This window comes from Rhinoraja longicauda, chromosome 16 (genome assembly GCF_053455715.1).
Source record: "Rhinoraja longicauda isolate Sanriku21f chromosome 16, sRhiLon1.1, whole genome shotgun sequence".
Taxonomy (NCBI): domain Eukaryota; kingdom Metazoa; phylum Chordata; class Chondrichthyes; order Rajiformes; family Arhynchobatidae; genus Rhinoraja; species Rhinoraja longicauda.
Genome location: NC_135968.1, coordinates 5151240 through 5167765, shown reverse-complemented (window position 1 = coordinate 5167765; position 16526 = coordinate 5151240). Strand labels below are relative to the sequence as shown.

The following is a 16526-nucleotide window of genomic DNA, read 5'->3' as shown; positions in this document are numbered from 1 at the left end:
TCTGGTGAAGGCCAAGGATTCGTGGGAAACGGGGAACTATATTCTCCGCTGTATGCACTTCTTGAGGACTCTGGACAAACAATTACTTCTTCATACTCAAACAATCCCTATTGGCTTTATTCTCTGTTGAGCATTCGCGTTTGGGCATGTTTTACCTCACATTAAACCTGGTACGTGATATTTCTTGATGGACTCATAGGGTCTGTTATACAGCATTGAAACAGGCCCTACGACTCATCATGTCCATGCCGACCGCGATCTGCCATTTAAAGAAGACCTATTTGCGCACGTTCGACTCATATCTCTCTTTACCTATCCTACCCATTTACACCTGCAAATAATATTAAATGTTGCAATGTACCTGTCTCGATTATGCTCTTTAGCAGTTTATTCCACATTACGACTACCGTCCGTGTGAAAATGTTGCCCTCAACTATTAAATCTTTCCGCTTACAACTGTTTGCTATCTAGTTCTCGATTACACGATCCTGAGAAAAAGACTGTGGTTTTACCCATCTATACCGCTCGTGACTTTTTTGCACGTCGATAAGATCAGCCTCCTGCACTCCAAATAATAAAGACCTAGCATGTCCAACCACTCGATATATCTCAGGCCCTCGAGACCTGGCAACATCCCCGTATATCCTCTCAGCACTCTTTCCAATTTAAAGGATTCTTTCCTATAGTTGGGTGTTCAAAGCCGAACACCATGATGCATGCGTGCCATCTCCAACATCTTGTACAACTGTAACATAACGTCCCAACTTCTGTACTCAGTTCTCTCACTGGTGATGGTCAACGTGCCAAAAGCCTTCGTCATCACTCTGACTACCTACGTTGCTACTTTTGGAGAACGACTGGATCGCTCTGCTCCACGGCACTGCCCAGGATCTTACCGTTGGCTGGGAAGGTTGTGCCCTGACATTATTTGCCAAAATACAAGACGTCACAATATCTGAACAAAACTCTATCGACCATTCCACTATACACATGCCCAACTGATTAAAATCTTGCGGAAATCCATGATAAACATTTTCACTGCCTACGATATCACCTACTTGAATTTAACCTCCAAACTCTTTCTTTCATCGTGGTCTTGTACATTCCCATTCAACTGGTCAATATGGATGATATCAATATACATGATGAAGTTTAGCATTGGCATAGTGGGATTTAAATTTACTTGATGTTGCCTGTGCTGGGCTGGAAGAAATCCCTTGCAACAGCTCTTCAGCTTTGCATCTTTTCATTTTGACACTTCGAGGAACAGTAAAAAAAAAATGCCATCCTATAATTTCTAGAAATGAGCCTTCGCGACAGCATTCTTGGCAAATCATTGGTTTATATTGAAGATTGGGAACCTCCGGGAAGCGTTTTCTTATATTTTCTCGCAGTAAAATCGAGGACAGTGAGGGCAGCGCTTTCAGATTTCTTTGGAAACTATTTTCAATTAATGAAACTGGCACAATTATTCGATTGGACACTTTCTCAGCAGCCAGATTGGACAACCTTAATTACTTTATCCACCTCTGATATCATTCCCCAGTCACATACATATTCACCCAATTGCTTTCTTTGCACCGTAGTGTAAGTATCTGCATTTCCCACACCATCGCATTATGGACTGTGTAAACCAATTTCCGTAATTCTGTATTCCAATAAATCTAACAAAGCCCCCCAAACAAGAAATCACCTGGGCCCTTCGAAATTGGGCTCTCGATGGAAGGATTAATCAGTAGTCTCACAGCGAAGAACTGAATTTTAGTGCGATTGTTTTTTTGTTCTGTTATCAAATGTTATTTTATTTCGTAATGATGTTCAACTCAAACTGAATTGGATTGTTAGCCTTGGCTACTTTTGTTATTTTGGCATTATAAAAATAACCAGAAGCTTAAACGAAGAGAGAATTTTAAGAACTTTCATTCGAATGGAGCCAAACCAGTGCAAGAACATTCTCTATATATCTACCGGCCCCTTCACGTTAATACACTGCAAATTAATAGCAGAAAAGGCGGACATATTTTTTGCTATCACCCGAAATATATTTGCACTCAGTGCAGTTTAACAACGCCTGTATGCAAATGAGCTCTGACTCTTGAGGCTTATAAGGTCTTCGCTGAGAGCCGCATGGTTACACAGACAGTGGAAGCTGAAGTCAAGCACCCTCTCTGCTTAACCGTTGTTTTATCGTGGAAAAAAAACATGAATGTTTTCTGTGTTTCAATACTTTTGGCCTGGTTATCGAGTGAGTGCAGTTTGATTTTTAAATATTATTAATTGAAATATTACGTCCACCTTGTGCGGCTGTCATTGTGTGTTAAACCTTACATTATTTCAAATAAGCAATGTATTAAACATGGGGTTTCTCTCTTCAGATGCCTTCGGTGTAAGAGTAGAACAAACACCGAGTTCGGCAACAAAAGAACCCGGCGAAACTCTGACCATCCAGTGCACTTTACGTGATTCCAGCTATGGGCTGTATGACACAAAGTGGTACAGGCAAAGACCGGGTCAAACGAAACAGCAACTAACGATTGGAGGACGACATGTTGAAACAATCAACAGTGCACAAAAGTCCTTTTCCCTGCAGATCAGGAACCTGGTCGCTGAAGACACGGCCACGTACGTCTGTTCGGGACAGCACTGTCACTAACCTGCAGCTCAGGCAATACAAAAAGACTGTATTTCTCTTTCTCTGAAGAAATCATGAATCGCTTCACTTTAATTGAACATAAAATTACCAAAGTAGCTGCTGAATCCTGTGTAGGACAAGGACAGATTGGCAATGAGTGGTGAGATGTGGTGACACCCGACACATGCCGAAGTCGGGAGAGTTGGATGTGCAGCTTCTCTGTTTACCAAGTTGGGCAGGTGGGTCTATTATTGTACTGGGCTTTTACACTGTGTATCGTATACGGCACCACGCTGATGAATCTTCAACTCCCGTAATACATAAAGCGCCCCAGAAGTTCTTAATGCAAAATGAATACGAAACATTTCCTCAGCGATTGAAACTCTAATTGCTAAATACCCACTGCTTTTGCCAAGCACACACTGCTCGACATATCAGAGCTTTATCGCCGCATACTTCGTGATTGTTATATAAATCCTACCGTCGTGTTGAAAGCAGAACGTTGATATTTACCAAAATATCTTGAGTGGCTTAGAGTTATAATTGTCCACTGGATACTAAGTGGTCAAAACAACGAATAAACCGTTTCCACTGCAAAATTCGATACGAAATGTGAAATATCTGGAGGAATTTAAGCACAATTTTAAACGGTGCAGTTATTGTGCTTATGTGAAATGATGTGTGGGGTACGTATCACAGAAGCTCAAGTCATAACACAAACATCTTCAGCAGTGTTTTGGTACCCCACCCGTGAAGTGGGTCTTTAGGCTCATAGATATTGCTGGATATGGTGACAAATTAAGTTTTCTTCTTCTTTGCTTCCAATGTACCTACATTCCCACCATTCAGTCAGCAGAATTCCATTTTCCGGATCATACGACCTGGTATTGCAACAACTAACGATCAGGGAAAACTTAAGATCATAAGGATGAAAACTGAAAGGAACAACGAATGATTTTGCCTACCGCAACCCACCAATTAACTTTTTGTAGTCATATCATTTTGGAGAATCTATTGCAACACCATATCTTTAATGACCATTTTTGTGCCGGGCTTACGAGGAAGTGAATCATCGTGTATGACTATTATGATGGAGCTGGCACAAAGCTGACTGTGAAACCTGTGAAGCCTGGTAAGTGACCTTTTTTGTTATCTTTTAAGACTTTCACTGTGATATTCTATTGGTTTCTTTTCACTCAAGTGATAAAAGTAATTTAGATTATCGATGAATAGGTGTGAATTGTGAATGTCTTTTTGGAATATTGGTTTGTCAATTTAGTTGGCTTAAATATAGACATTATATTGCATTCCTCAGCTGGACCAATGGGTCACTCAACAAAAATGTAATTTTGCAAAACGAAACCCACAAATTCCCCTCGCCCAGCACTTCTCCTCCCAACCCCCGATAACGTATCCGATAACAGCTCTTGCAGTATTATTATCAAAATAGATATTTATATGTGGACATATGAGAGTTCGGATTAACCAACAGGCACGACCAATATAGGCTTATATACAAGAAACCAGGTCTCAAAGGAGGACAGGAGGATTCTATGTTTGTTATTGTGCGACTGACATAAAACCTCGAATGGGCATTAAGCTCCAGAAGAATTAAGTCAATAGAAATTTAAATAGCATTTCATCAACTGAGTCAGGGGAATTGCCAAGCAGACCTTCGTTGGGCAAAGTTTGTTTACTTGCTCGTATGGGAGAAACCATCTGCTCTTCAGAAATTTAAAACATGATTTATAATTTCTGTCAGCGCATTTTAGGTCACAATAAGCAGCAGACAATATACTTTGAAGTTTTCTGTCGCTAATGCTAGTGATCATACCGGTTATATTTCAGCGTTGATGATCGGAGTGTTCAGGGTTTTTCGTGGTGTGTGAAAGATAGTTCTCCATACAAATTAAGAAGAAAGATGCACTGAATTTAGTAACTTACCCAATGCAGCATGCACAAAAACAGGACATAAAAATATCCTGGGACTACCCTCTCCAACCAAATGTTTTTCGGTCAATTCGCAGCGTGCAACCATCGATCATAAGATAAGCTGCATTACAGAGTTTACTTGATGACATGTCAGTGTTTCGAAGTAGCTTTTCCTGCATTGTTACTCTCGTAATTCAACACTCACCTTTGAATCTCTCTTTTTTTATAAAAACTTGATTTTATTTAATTAAAATCAAAAGCAAAAATCTAAATTGAAATTAAAAGCACGTGATCTTGAGTGCATTTAATCCATGGAACTTGGCGATGATTGCCCAAAATCTGACACTGTTTCCTCTCCAAGAATACATTAAAGTAGTTTCCTTCCCTGATACCACCGCCCATAGCTCCCCACCTCTCCTGTGAACGTGTTAGGCGGTATCTCTGGGACAGAGATGGGCGACGTTTCGGGTTGAGACCCTTCCTCCGCCTAATTTAATTGCTCAGTCGGAAGAAGGGTCCCGGCCCGAAACCTCACCTACCGATGTCCTCCAGAGATGCTGTCTTTCTCTCTGAGTTAATCCACCACTCTGTAATCTTTATAAATGAGGAGTACGAATGTGTAATTTTCCCCTTTATATCTACCCTACCATTTGCCTATATGTCTAATCTAATTCTAATTCTAAACTCTACTGGACGATCTGATTTACCTGCAATAATCGTTTAGCACTTTACTTATCAAGTATCCATCTGCGCCTGCTTTATCAACATGCAAAGGGTCTTCTACTCTTTGATGAAGAGAGATACAATGATGTGCAAACCTGAGGGAGAGGAGAAACAAAATGTTCGCTCCCTCCCTCCTCTCGGTCTTAAATGGGCGGCCCCGTTATTTATAAGCAGTTCTCTCAAGTTACAGATTTCTCCCACGAGTCGAGTGCCCTCTCCACAGCTACCGCACCAGCACCTCTCAAGTTCTTGAAAGTTCTTATCAAGTCGGTTCTCACCCTTCTAAATGACATCGGGTACAAGTCTAGATTGCCAAAACTGTTCGCACCACGATGTTATCGGGACACGAGGGCCTGGGGTATAGGGAAATATTGGGCAGGCTTGGACCTTATTCCTTGGAGCATAGGAGGCGAAAGGATGATCTTATAAATGTGGCCTTATTAATTCAATTCTCAGCATACCAGCACAAATATCGTCTTATAAATAATAATTTTGAATTCTGGTAACATACTCGCATATCTCATCTGCTTCCGGCCTCACAAAGTCACATCGGCCATAGTTAAGTGTACAGGCTGAATAAATGCTGAAATCATCTTAGTGCACTTGAAGGTATAGTGTTTGCACTTCGCAAAGATTTCACAAAGAGAAAATGGTGTTGGAAAAGTTCATTGTTCGTCCTTCTCAGAAGCGGGTGGTGGGAGGTACGGTAATGCAGCTGGAAGAGCTGCTGCCCCCGCAGTTACAGGGACCCGGATTCGATGTTAACTCGTGGTGCTCTCTACGAGGATTTTACATATTCTTTCTGTGATTGCCTGAGTTTACTCAATTATTTCCCCGTTATACACTGTGAATTGTCCATCGTGGCAGAATACAGGGATGGTGGGAATGGGGAGTTGATGAGAATGTAGGGAGAAGTAATACGGTTTCGTATAAAAATGGATGGTGTGGATAACCCCAAGGGCTAGTTCCGCGTTGTGTCTTGTTATAACTCTATGGCCAAGGTCAGGTCCTTGATTGACTAAGCACATTTATCTAAGCAGGCACACTGTGACATCAGCATGTTTCCTCCCAGATTCAGTACATCACAGCCACGGTCAAATTACAAGTGCAGTAAGACAAAAAAAATTAAACATGCAGAGATCACAACATACATTTGGCCCATCTGAGGAATAACCGAGTTTTCCATTGTGCAGACGATAAAAATATTATGTGTTTGGAATGTGGGAAAATGCCCGCTTCTCGGACACATTAAGTTTTCAAGAAAGTGTACATAAATCGTTTTGTTCTGTGAGTCAATCGTATTTTCTAAATAGTACTTTAGGTGAATTTTCACAGAAATCATAAGACAAATAAATGGCAATTAACTACGGCAATAATTTCGATGTACTAAACGATACTCCAAAATTTCGTCCCACCCTCAGCCAACCTGCCTTACATCCTTAACAGAGTTATTCATATATCGCCATAGTTTTTCATGTGGGACACGTTTTCGATGTTTAATGTCCAGCAGAATGTAACAAAAAAAATAGAGACTGGTTTAATCATACGAATTGCGAATTGGCTGAAGGTAAATATTGAGCAATGCAAGGTAGAAAATATCTGAGCATAGCTGTAGAATTAAGTTTATTGTCGTTAATTTCAGCAAAACAACCGACACCACCAATCATCAGCCTCTTCTACTCTGCATCTGACGAACAAAAGGCAAAGGGTTTTGTCGAACTGATTTGTCTCATCGGCGAATATCACCCTCAAGACATCAGGGTGAACTGGCAGAAAAACGGACAAGCCGTACAGTCCGGTTTTACCACTGCGTCCCCAGCTGAAACTGCAGACGGAACGTTTACCTCGACGAGTGTGTTCAAAGTGCCGCTTAACGACTGGGCCAGCGGTTCCCTGTACTCCTGTCTAGTATCCCACACTGCAACAGGCTCAATCCTCCAAAAAGACATTCAAACGACGTCAGGTAAGGGGTGGCCGTTAATTCATAGATGAAACAATTCTACTTTCATCCTCAATATTTGAATAGTTATGATGTAACTCAAGTACACACAGAATGGCGACGTTGCACGGTTAATAAAGAAATGCTATGTAAACTTGTTAGCATGTAACCCGTTACTTGATAAATCTTAATCTCATAAGTGATAGCGCAATTAGGCCAATCGGCCCTTCAAGACTACTCCGCCAGAGATGGCTCTCTCCCTCCTAACCCCATTCTCCTGCCCTCTCCCCATAATCTCTGACATCTGTACTAATCAAAAACGGTTGAAATTGAGCTTCGTGCCTAATATCTCATTCGCCAGCAATAAACCACTGTCTCAATGTCATTGCCAGACCTCGCAATACTTCTCAGAGATCCCACCGTCGAGGAAATTTGGATCAATAAAACTGCCACCCTGGTCTGTGAAGTGATCTCCACAGCTCCGACTGAAGTTGCGATCTCTTGGGCAGTGGATGGAAAGGAAAGAGTTGCTGGTGTTCAAACCGATCAAGCTACCAAGGCCGGGAACCAGTACCTGACGATCGGTCGCTTGACCAGCAACCTCACAGAATGGGACAGTGGAGTGGAGTACTCGTGTTCAGCGCGGGACCATCAATCAGCTACTCCGGTATCACAGCGGACACGAAATGCTAAAGGTACATGCAATAACAACAATGCAAATGCAAAACGGTGTGCATACTGAACTAGCAAGAAAACTAACGGAAGTCAGATAACAGATGTAAACATGCATGAAGATCAGTGGGGGGTAAAAACTGGTACAGAGATCAGGGCGAAAGTGGGAAATTCTCAAAATCGATTCAGCTATAATTTAGTTTGTTTCGATGCACAGCAACATATGTCCTCTGTTATCCCATATTCGTAAACATTCCCAACACACGTGGGACAATTTGTCAGAGGCCAATTAACCTCCAAACCCACGCGTTTTGCGGGAAACAGAGCAACGGAAGGAAACCCACACAGTCATAAGGATAACATACAAACTCCAACGGAGAGTATCCGAGGTCCGGATCTAACTCGGGCTGTGGCGCTCCGAGGAAGCAGCTGCCGCCCTAATATTTCTAATGTTTCGTTGAGCTGAACTGCTCGATCAAATAATTGAGTCCTACCGCATAGCAATGGGCCCTTCGGGCATAGCTTCAAGAACTCCTCCACCGCCCATCTTCACACTCCTGATAATTTTCAATGGCCGATCAAACTAGCAGTGCTCCGTCTTTGCAATGTGTAAACCAAAGCACGCAAAACACTTTCCTCCCAGCTTAAATAAAACCCCCTTTAGTATTGATGCATCAGCGAGGGGAAAGCCTTTTGAATATATATCCATAATATGTTTCTCTCAATGCTATATGCCTTTATCATCTCACCCTCTGTCTCTTTTACTGCACCGAAGACAAACCAGGCCTATCAAACCTCCACCAATAACTAAAGTCATCTAACTAAGGCAGTATCCGGTGAATTTCACCTGCGCTCTCTCCTGCGCTGTGATATTCGTCCTACTGCGTGGCGCCAAGAACTGCACTCTATATTCCCAGCATTGCGTACCTACCTAACCTGTATTTTGGAAAGTTGCTCTGTAACTTTCCAACTTTTCTGCCCCAACCGATGAAAATAGCTATGCCACACCCCACTGTCCTGTTTATCCTAGTCGCGACTTCCGAGAAACTATGAACTTTAACGTTAAGGTCTTTCACTTCATCAACATTCCTTAATGACTGATCACCTACCGTATTTGTCCTCCCACGATATTATTTCCCAAAATGCATCTAGTCGCATTCGTCGGGGTTGAGCTCCATCTATTAATTCTCTGCCTACTTTCCCTCTGATATATTCCTGTGTAGCCATAGGTAACCTTCTGGCTCCCTATATGCTGTATATAGTGCGTCATTTCATCACTGCTGTCAAGAGTCAAGAGTGGTTTGTTGTCATAGGCCCCGGAGCGAACCAATGAATTATTGGAAGAATAATGCTGCTTTACTTTCCCTTCTAGCCAAACCAGTGCAACCAACGATCCGTCTCTTGCCGCCATCTCCGGAGGAGATTCAAAGTGCGAGCACCGCGACACTGACATGTTTGATCACAGAATTCTATCCAAACGATATAACCGTTTCCTGGGAGAAGGACGGAGCCGCATTCCACTCTAACGCTACCAGCTTCCCCGCGGCGCTGGAACAGGACAAGACGTTCAGCGCAAAGAGCCTTCTCTTTTTGACAGCAGCCGATTGGAAGAAAGGAGCAACATACTCCTGTTTGGCCTCGCACCCCTCTTCACAATCCACCCTGAAGCGAAACATCCGGATCCCGAAAGGTAAGGACAACATATCAAAATATACACAGCCAATATGCGCACTTCATCGGGAATCAACAGGTAAATTCCACCAAAGGTCTCCAATGATCAGATCCAGCGTACTGGGAGAGCAGGTCGATTGGTTTGTTTAAAGCACGGGAGGAGTATTCGGGCCTCCCTGAATGTCCGTTATAATAATATCAACCGAAATACCGCAAAATACTATCGGATCTCTGCTTCACACGGGGAGATCAATTGCATGAGAAAATTTAAAGTGCCCCGCGAGTGATAGGATTCCTTTAGGGTGTAGCATGAACAGGAAATATGGGTCGTAATTCGGGAATGGCGCCATGTGATAGAATCCGCGATCATGGATGAATGGATGACACTTGTAATCAGACTCCTCTCCGTTGAGGTAGAATGTGATCGATGAGTATAAATTGAACCGACATTTGCCAGGAACTAGATGAATAATCAATGTTCATTCTATTAGATGATCGATTGGGTGAATGGCCTAATTCTACTCCTATGCCTTGTGGCTTCATGAGATAATTAGGTGATAAATACGATGATTAAATTGCAAACTCGCAATGTGCACGGCACGGAAAGCTGTTTGAGAATCCAGTCATGTTTCACTGGAATTCACTGTTCAGCAGCCTGGCAATATTCGATTATCTTCGATTCATTGATTGGAGGCAAAACGTAGGCGCAGCTAATTATTGTGACGTAATGACCATGCCAAGTATTGAAACATTCCAATCACCAACGGAGGTCGGTCAGCATGAGATAAACAGAGTCTTGATGCAATACCCACGATTTGACGAGTGTAAATTAGTTGCATCATTTCATTTTGTTCCTAATTGTGATCATGATCATTCCTCGGACTTTAGACTTAGTTAGTTTTGAAAGTGAATTCCCTTACTGATGAATAAATTCATCTCGCTTGGTGACGTCCAGGGTTTCTGTGACCTTCTGCCTTGAAGTGGTAATAAGGCATGGCTCCATCCAGGATCAGGAGAATGCACATTCCGCGCAGTCTGTGTGTGTGTGGGGGGGGGGGGGGGGGGGGGAATAACAATAAAACTTAAAAGCGATGCTCACGAAGGAAAATGTGTTCATTTCAATGCGGGAGTTATTTACGCCATTAGATTCCAATCCACAGGGAAGACAGTTTACAAGAGCAATAATTGTTGGAATAATGAACACCTGTTAATCGCATCGTATAACCGTTTCCTGGGAGATATAATCGTATCGTCGTAATCGGAGCATATCTTGCACCAACGCAAATGATGGCGATTGATACCCAACCATCATAATTGAATCCCAAGAGCGCTCAGTAGTTTTAGTTTAAACTACTTTAGTGTATTCGTGTCACGTGTTCCGTGATATAGTGAAAAGCATTTTAGTTGCGTGCTATCCAGTTAGCGAAAGCACTATACATGATTAGGATTTGAGTATAGGAGTAAAGAGGTCTTTCTGCAGTTGTACAGGGCCCTGGTGAGACCACACCTGGAGTAATGTGTGGAATTGTGGTCTCCTAATTTGAGGAAGGACATTGTTGCTATTGAGGGAGTGCAGCGTAAGTTCACGAGGTTTATTCCCGGGATGGCGAGGCTGTCGTATGATGAAAGAATGGAACAACTGGGCTTGTGTTCACTGTAATTTAGAAGGATGAGAGGGGATCTTATGGAAACATGTAAAATTATTAATCGATGGGACACGCTAGTTGCAGGAAACATGTTTCCAATGTTGGGGAGAACAGAACAAGGGACCACGGTTTAAAAATAAGGGGTAGGTCATTTGGAACTGAGATGAGGAAAAACGTTTTCACCCAGAGAGTTGTGAATTTGTGGAATTCTCTGCCTTTGAAGGCAGTGGAGGCCGATTCGCTTGATGCATTCAAAAGAGAGTAACATGGAGCTCTTAGGGCCAGCGGAATCAAGGGGTAAGGGGAGAAGGCAGAAACGGGGTACTGATTGTAGATGATCAGCCATGATCACACTGAATGGCGGTGTTGGATCAAAGGGCCGAATGGCCTACTCCTGCACCTATGCTCGATGTACAGTATCTATGTATTACCATCAAGCAGTCCACGGTGTATAGATGCAGTTTAAATGGAATAACATTTAGTGCAAGATAAAGTCAAATAAAGTCTGATTAAAGATAGTCCGAGGGTCTCCAATGAGGTAGATGGTAGGTCAGGACCGCTCTCTAGTTGGTGATACCTACCTAAACCTGTCTGCATTTTGGAAGCACCCGAGGTTAGGATCAAACAATAAGGCAACAGCTTCACCACGTCAAGTGTCTGGTGGTATGAGGCAACGTCTCTCCAAGCGGTGCCACTGTGTCACTCTATCAACGTCCATGTTTGAACATCTTTCCATTCTAAGGTCAGACGTCGGCATGTTGTTCAACTCCATTCACAACACCTTAACAAATGCCGTTGTCTATGCCTGTGTAAAGGAAGCTCCATGCCATATTCCAATTTGTGCTGTCATTTTCAAAACTACAGTTTTGACAACGTACACTTGATTTGCAATAGTTCATACCCAAGGACACGGGAACATCTCTGAACACCAATATCTCAGTCTCTGGAGACACAAGAAACTGTAGATACTGGATTCTTCAGTGCTGCAGGAATAACTCAGCGGTTCAGGCAGCATCTGTGCAGGAAATGGACAGATAAGGTTTCGGTTCGGGATCCTTCTTCAGTCTTATTGTCCATTCCCTTCCCAAATGCTGTCTGACTTTCCGATTCTTCCAACACTTTTTACCCTTCAATCTCTGGCCAGCTTACTCTATCTTTCCATTTGCTTCAAGCAAAGTCGATATCGTCATATATTTTCACATCATTTTGTTACCTGCGAAGCATCTATCCATTTGTTAAACGTCTTCGTCCCAGTAAATCCTCCATATGCCCCAGACTTCTATCGAACCTGCACTCAGTGCAAGCGTAGCTGCATTTAATCTAATCACTCCATCAAAGTATTGAAATGGGTTGAGAGCACTCAATGCTGATCTGTGTGATACCATGTTGGCCTGAGCTGACTCGACCATGAACCATTATTTACTGCCTCACTGGTGACCGGTGGTTTCACTGAATATCATATATAAGATGCGCGGCTATTATTTACCCATGCTACACTGACACCACATCCCAAGCCTCAGACATCAGATAGACATCTGCTTTGTAATTTTGAGAAGGCACTCACTTGCACGTTCTTCTCCACGCTCGCATATTCTGCCATGCTTTTCCTTTTCGCTTTTCCTTCATCTTCGCTAGGTTCATAGCCTGATACCCTGACAACCTCGCACACCCTACCGAACAGAAGTTGGACTGCAACAGTTGAGCAAAGCATCACATGTCAGTGGTGATTACGGAACGTTACAATCTCCTATCATCGCTGAGTTACTTTTAGCTCTTTACGATTATAATGGATCTCAGCGCTAGTGCATTGCTTTTATCTTGTCAGATGTACCGAGATACAGTATAAAATGTCGCCTGCGCATAGTACAGCAAATCGTATTTTACTGAATATACTCACGTCATATACAAGTACATCAGGTAGTGCAAAGTGAAAGATACCAGGATTTAATACAACACGGCAGGATATTTGGGATATCTTTCCACTTTCTGAACACGTTTCGTAATGTATTTTATTGTAATACAGGATTCGCATGTATTTTCGTTTGTCAGCTATCTTACCAATACAGCTACCAGTCCCCAACCTAACCCCACCCCACCCCAACCCCCCCACCTCCTCTCTCTACCCCTAACTACCCGTAACATCTTCATTCAGCGCTAGGCAGTATAGAACAGTTACTAGAAATCAAAACATGCGCAAACGTCTTTAAATATGATAGATCTTGCAAGGAGCGCTATGATATTTAAGGATTGATGGCAAATAAGTCAGCTAAATCTGAGAGCTTCTGCCCTCTTCAGGCCATCAACATTATCGACCCAAATGCCCTCTATCCTACTGGCATAGTGGGCGAATTTTACGGCGAACCTTTAAAAAAAATGACTGTGCTTTATCCAACCTGTTGGAAATTCAACTTTATCGATGAATGCATTGGTGTAGTTTAAATCATTTCCGGCGTAATTCATTTGGTGAGAACATCCGGGGAATACATTCGCACTATTGTCACGTGATCATGTAAGAAACTAGAGTGATGGCTTTAATTTGAGATTTATAGACACGGTTTGCCATTTCTGATTAATTCATCGCGAACATTATACTAAACAGATTAAAGTCACTTCATAATACGAGAATGTACTGGATGACAACCCCCCCACCTAATGGAGGAAATCACTGTCAAACATGGCGATTGGGCACTGAGCTTTCCATTTATTCGCCCCTTCGGTGAAGAAGGTTTTAGAATTAAATTGGGGAATGAAAGAGAGAAACGATTCGCCCTTTTGTGTGAACTATTTTAGGACCGGCCACGTTCAGGCCATTGGTAAGTGTTTGCTAAAAATCTTCAGCGAAACGAGAGGGTGAATGTTTGCATCCCCGGAACTCGTGAAATCGGTTCCAGGTAAAGTCAGGTCATGTAATTCTTGCACTGCGGTATAAGCGAATGGAAATATTACTAAGGACATCAGCCAAAGAAGACAGGAACCAAGGTACGAAAGAGGAAGGAGCCTTCTTAACTAAACAGAAATCAATAAAGAATATGCAGTAAGTAGAATTAATAGCTACACTTAACCCAGTTACAGTTATTATCCGCAGCTTCAACATTTCGGAAGGAAAATAACCACTCCCATTTCTTTTTTTGCCAGAAGACTGCAATGTAGTTGACATCAATGCTGCCATACAAACACCTTCATTTGAGGAGATCTGGACGATTCGGAAAGCAACTATTGTTTGTGAAGTAGTTTACACCGATTTGCAGAACGTCAAGGTCTCTTGGCGAGTGAATGGGAGCCTGAGAATGGAAGGAGTACAGACTCAGGATCCTGAGTGGAAGGGAAGTAAATCTGTCATCATCAGCAAGCTGAAGGTTAGCGTCGAAGAGTGGGACAGTGGGCTTGAATACATGTGCTTCGTAGAAGACAGTGATCTGCCAACACCAGTGAAAGTCTCCACGACAAGCTCCAAGGGTAAGCACATTTAACAGTCGTTCAGTCATTACAGTCCCTTAAGTCTGAGACGACAGGATGAAAATAACAGAATTGGCATTAAGCTTATGCTTCAAGCAATTAGCAGCGAATGGCAACCCATTAGAATAGGACGTTCAGGACCCCCGCGCCAGTATGGGTGGGGTGGGGGGGGGTGACGCAGTTGATGAACCTTCTGTCTCACAATGCCAGAGATCCGGCTTCGATCCGGACCTCTGATGCTCTGTGTCTGGCGTTTGCACGTTCGCACTCTGACCACGTGCCCTCCAGTGCTCTGCTTTGTCACCACATCCAAAGGACGTGCTGGTGTGAAGGGTATTTGCCCTCAGTAAACTGCCAATATGAATCGATGATTGATTATTGATGTGAAGCTGAGATCACATAAAACCATGGTTAACGGGTTGGCGTAGCTCGATTGGCTTAAGGGCCCTTTCCTGTGAAACTATCTGAACGTATCTGAAACTAAAAATATAGGCTTCCGCAAACATGAAAGAATAATGCTCTAAATGTTAGACATTCTGTCCCACAGGGGGAAATGCAATACATAATATATTTGGCGAGAGCATAAGCACCGGGTGATCTCCTCATTTGTTGCTTTCATTGATATTTGAACGCCCCGAATCTAGCGAAAAGATAGAATAGGGAACGAAGTTTAGGTCATAGATAGAACCGCATATCTGAGGAAAGACCCTGACCGAATCGTCACTTGGCTATTCTTCTCCACAGATGCTACTTGATCCGCTTAGTTACACCAACAGTTTGTATTTTACTTAAGATTCGAGCATCTGCAGATCCTTGTGTCTTTTTCAACCGGTTTTGTTCTCTTTCCAGTTACCGAAATGCAACATCCTAAAGTCTACCTGCTGCACCCATCATCGGAAGAGATTCAAGCCGAGAAAGTTGCCACACTAGTTTGTCTCGCCACCGGATTTTACCCGTCAGACATATATGTCGCCTGGATGTCCAACGACACCCTTTTAGATTCGGGTTACACCATCCAACTTGACACCGACAAGGAAAACGGCTCCAGCTCGGTTGCCAGCAAGTTAAAAGTGACTGCAGAGGACTGGGAGAAGGGGACCACCTTCAGCTGTTTGGTTGGACACCCGTCCCTCACAACGAATTTAGTCAGAAGTATAAATAAGTCTCACGGTAAACCTACTTTAGTTAATGTGTCGCTCGTTCTGACCGACAGTTTTAAATCGTGCATCTAACTCTCTGCGATTCAATGTCTAATGCTTAGGAGCTTAGCCCTGTTACGTTCGTCGCTGTGTGGGCCTCTGAGCCCGCCGGTCTCCTACGTATCCAATACCATGTCACCCTTCAGATTATCCGACAAATAGTAAAATATTTCACTGATTTCATCAATCGCAGAAAACTATGACGAGTATCAGTTTAAAATAGAACGGTATTGATTGTGCTGTAATGTTGAGAATGCTTCGGAAATGTTGTCAAATAGGTGGGAGATTGCGCTTTATCTTGTCTGTGGCTTCATATTGCAATAAATGCAGAATAAAAAACTTCTGGTTTCCCAATGCGTGCTTTTGTCTGCGATTAAGAGGAAAGCATGACTGAATCCAAAGTGACAACTTCCCTCATATGAAGGAAAACTTCTATGCTCTCGCTTTTTCGGAGACTGGGACGGCGGGCCGGGTCGATGTAATGAGAATTACTCAGCTTACTCAGGTCCTCGCACACGATCGCAGCTCAGAATCTGGAGTTTGTTTGATTTACTTGACGTATTTTGTGCAAGGACAATCTCGTATCAGAATTAATGAATAAGGGTGAACAGATATTAGTTTAAAATTATGATTTAAATTTTCACCTAATCTGGTGT

General features: G+C 42.8%; 1 protein-coding gene and 1 gene segment (V, D, J or C); both read left to right on the top strand.

The window, feature by feature from the left end:
* Positions 1-16526, top strand: part of LOC144601114 (uncharacterized) — a 552083-nt gene that overhangs the window by 215991 nt on the left and 319566 nt on the right. The window lies entirely within an intron of this gene.
* LOC144601201 (Ig heavy chain C region-like) lies at positions 792-16224 on the top strand. The segment is given in 8 exon segments: positions 792-897; positions 2376-2622; positions 5921-5988; positions 6930-7250; positions 7619-7921; positions 9271-9588; positions 14351-14671; positions 15521-16224. Coding segments are annotated over 8 exon segments (2067 nt in total).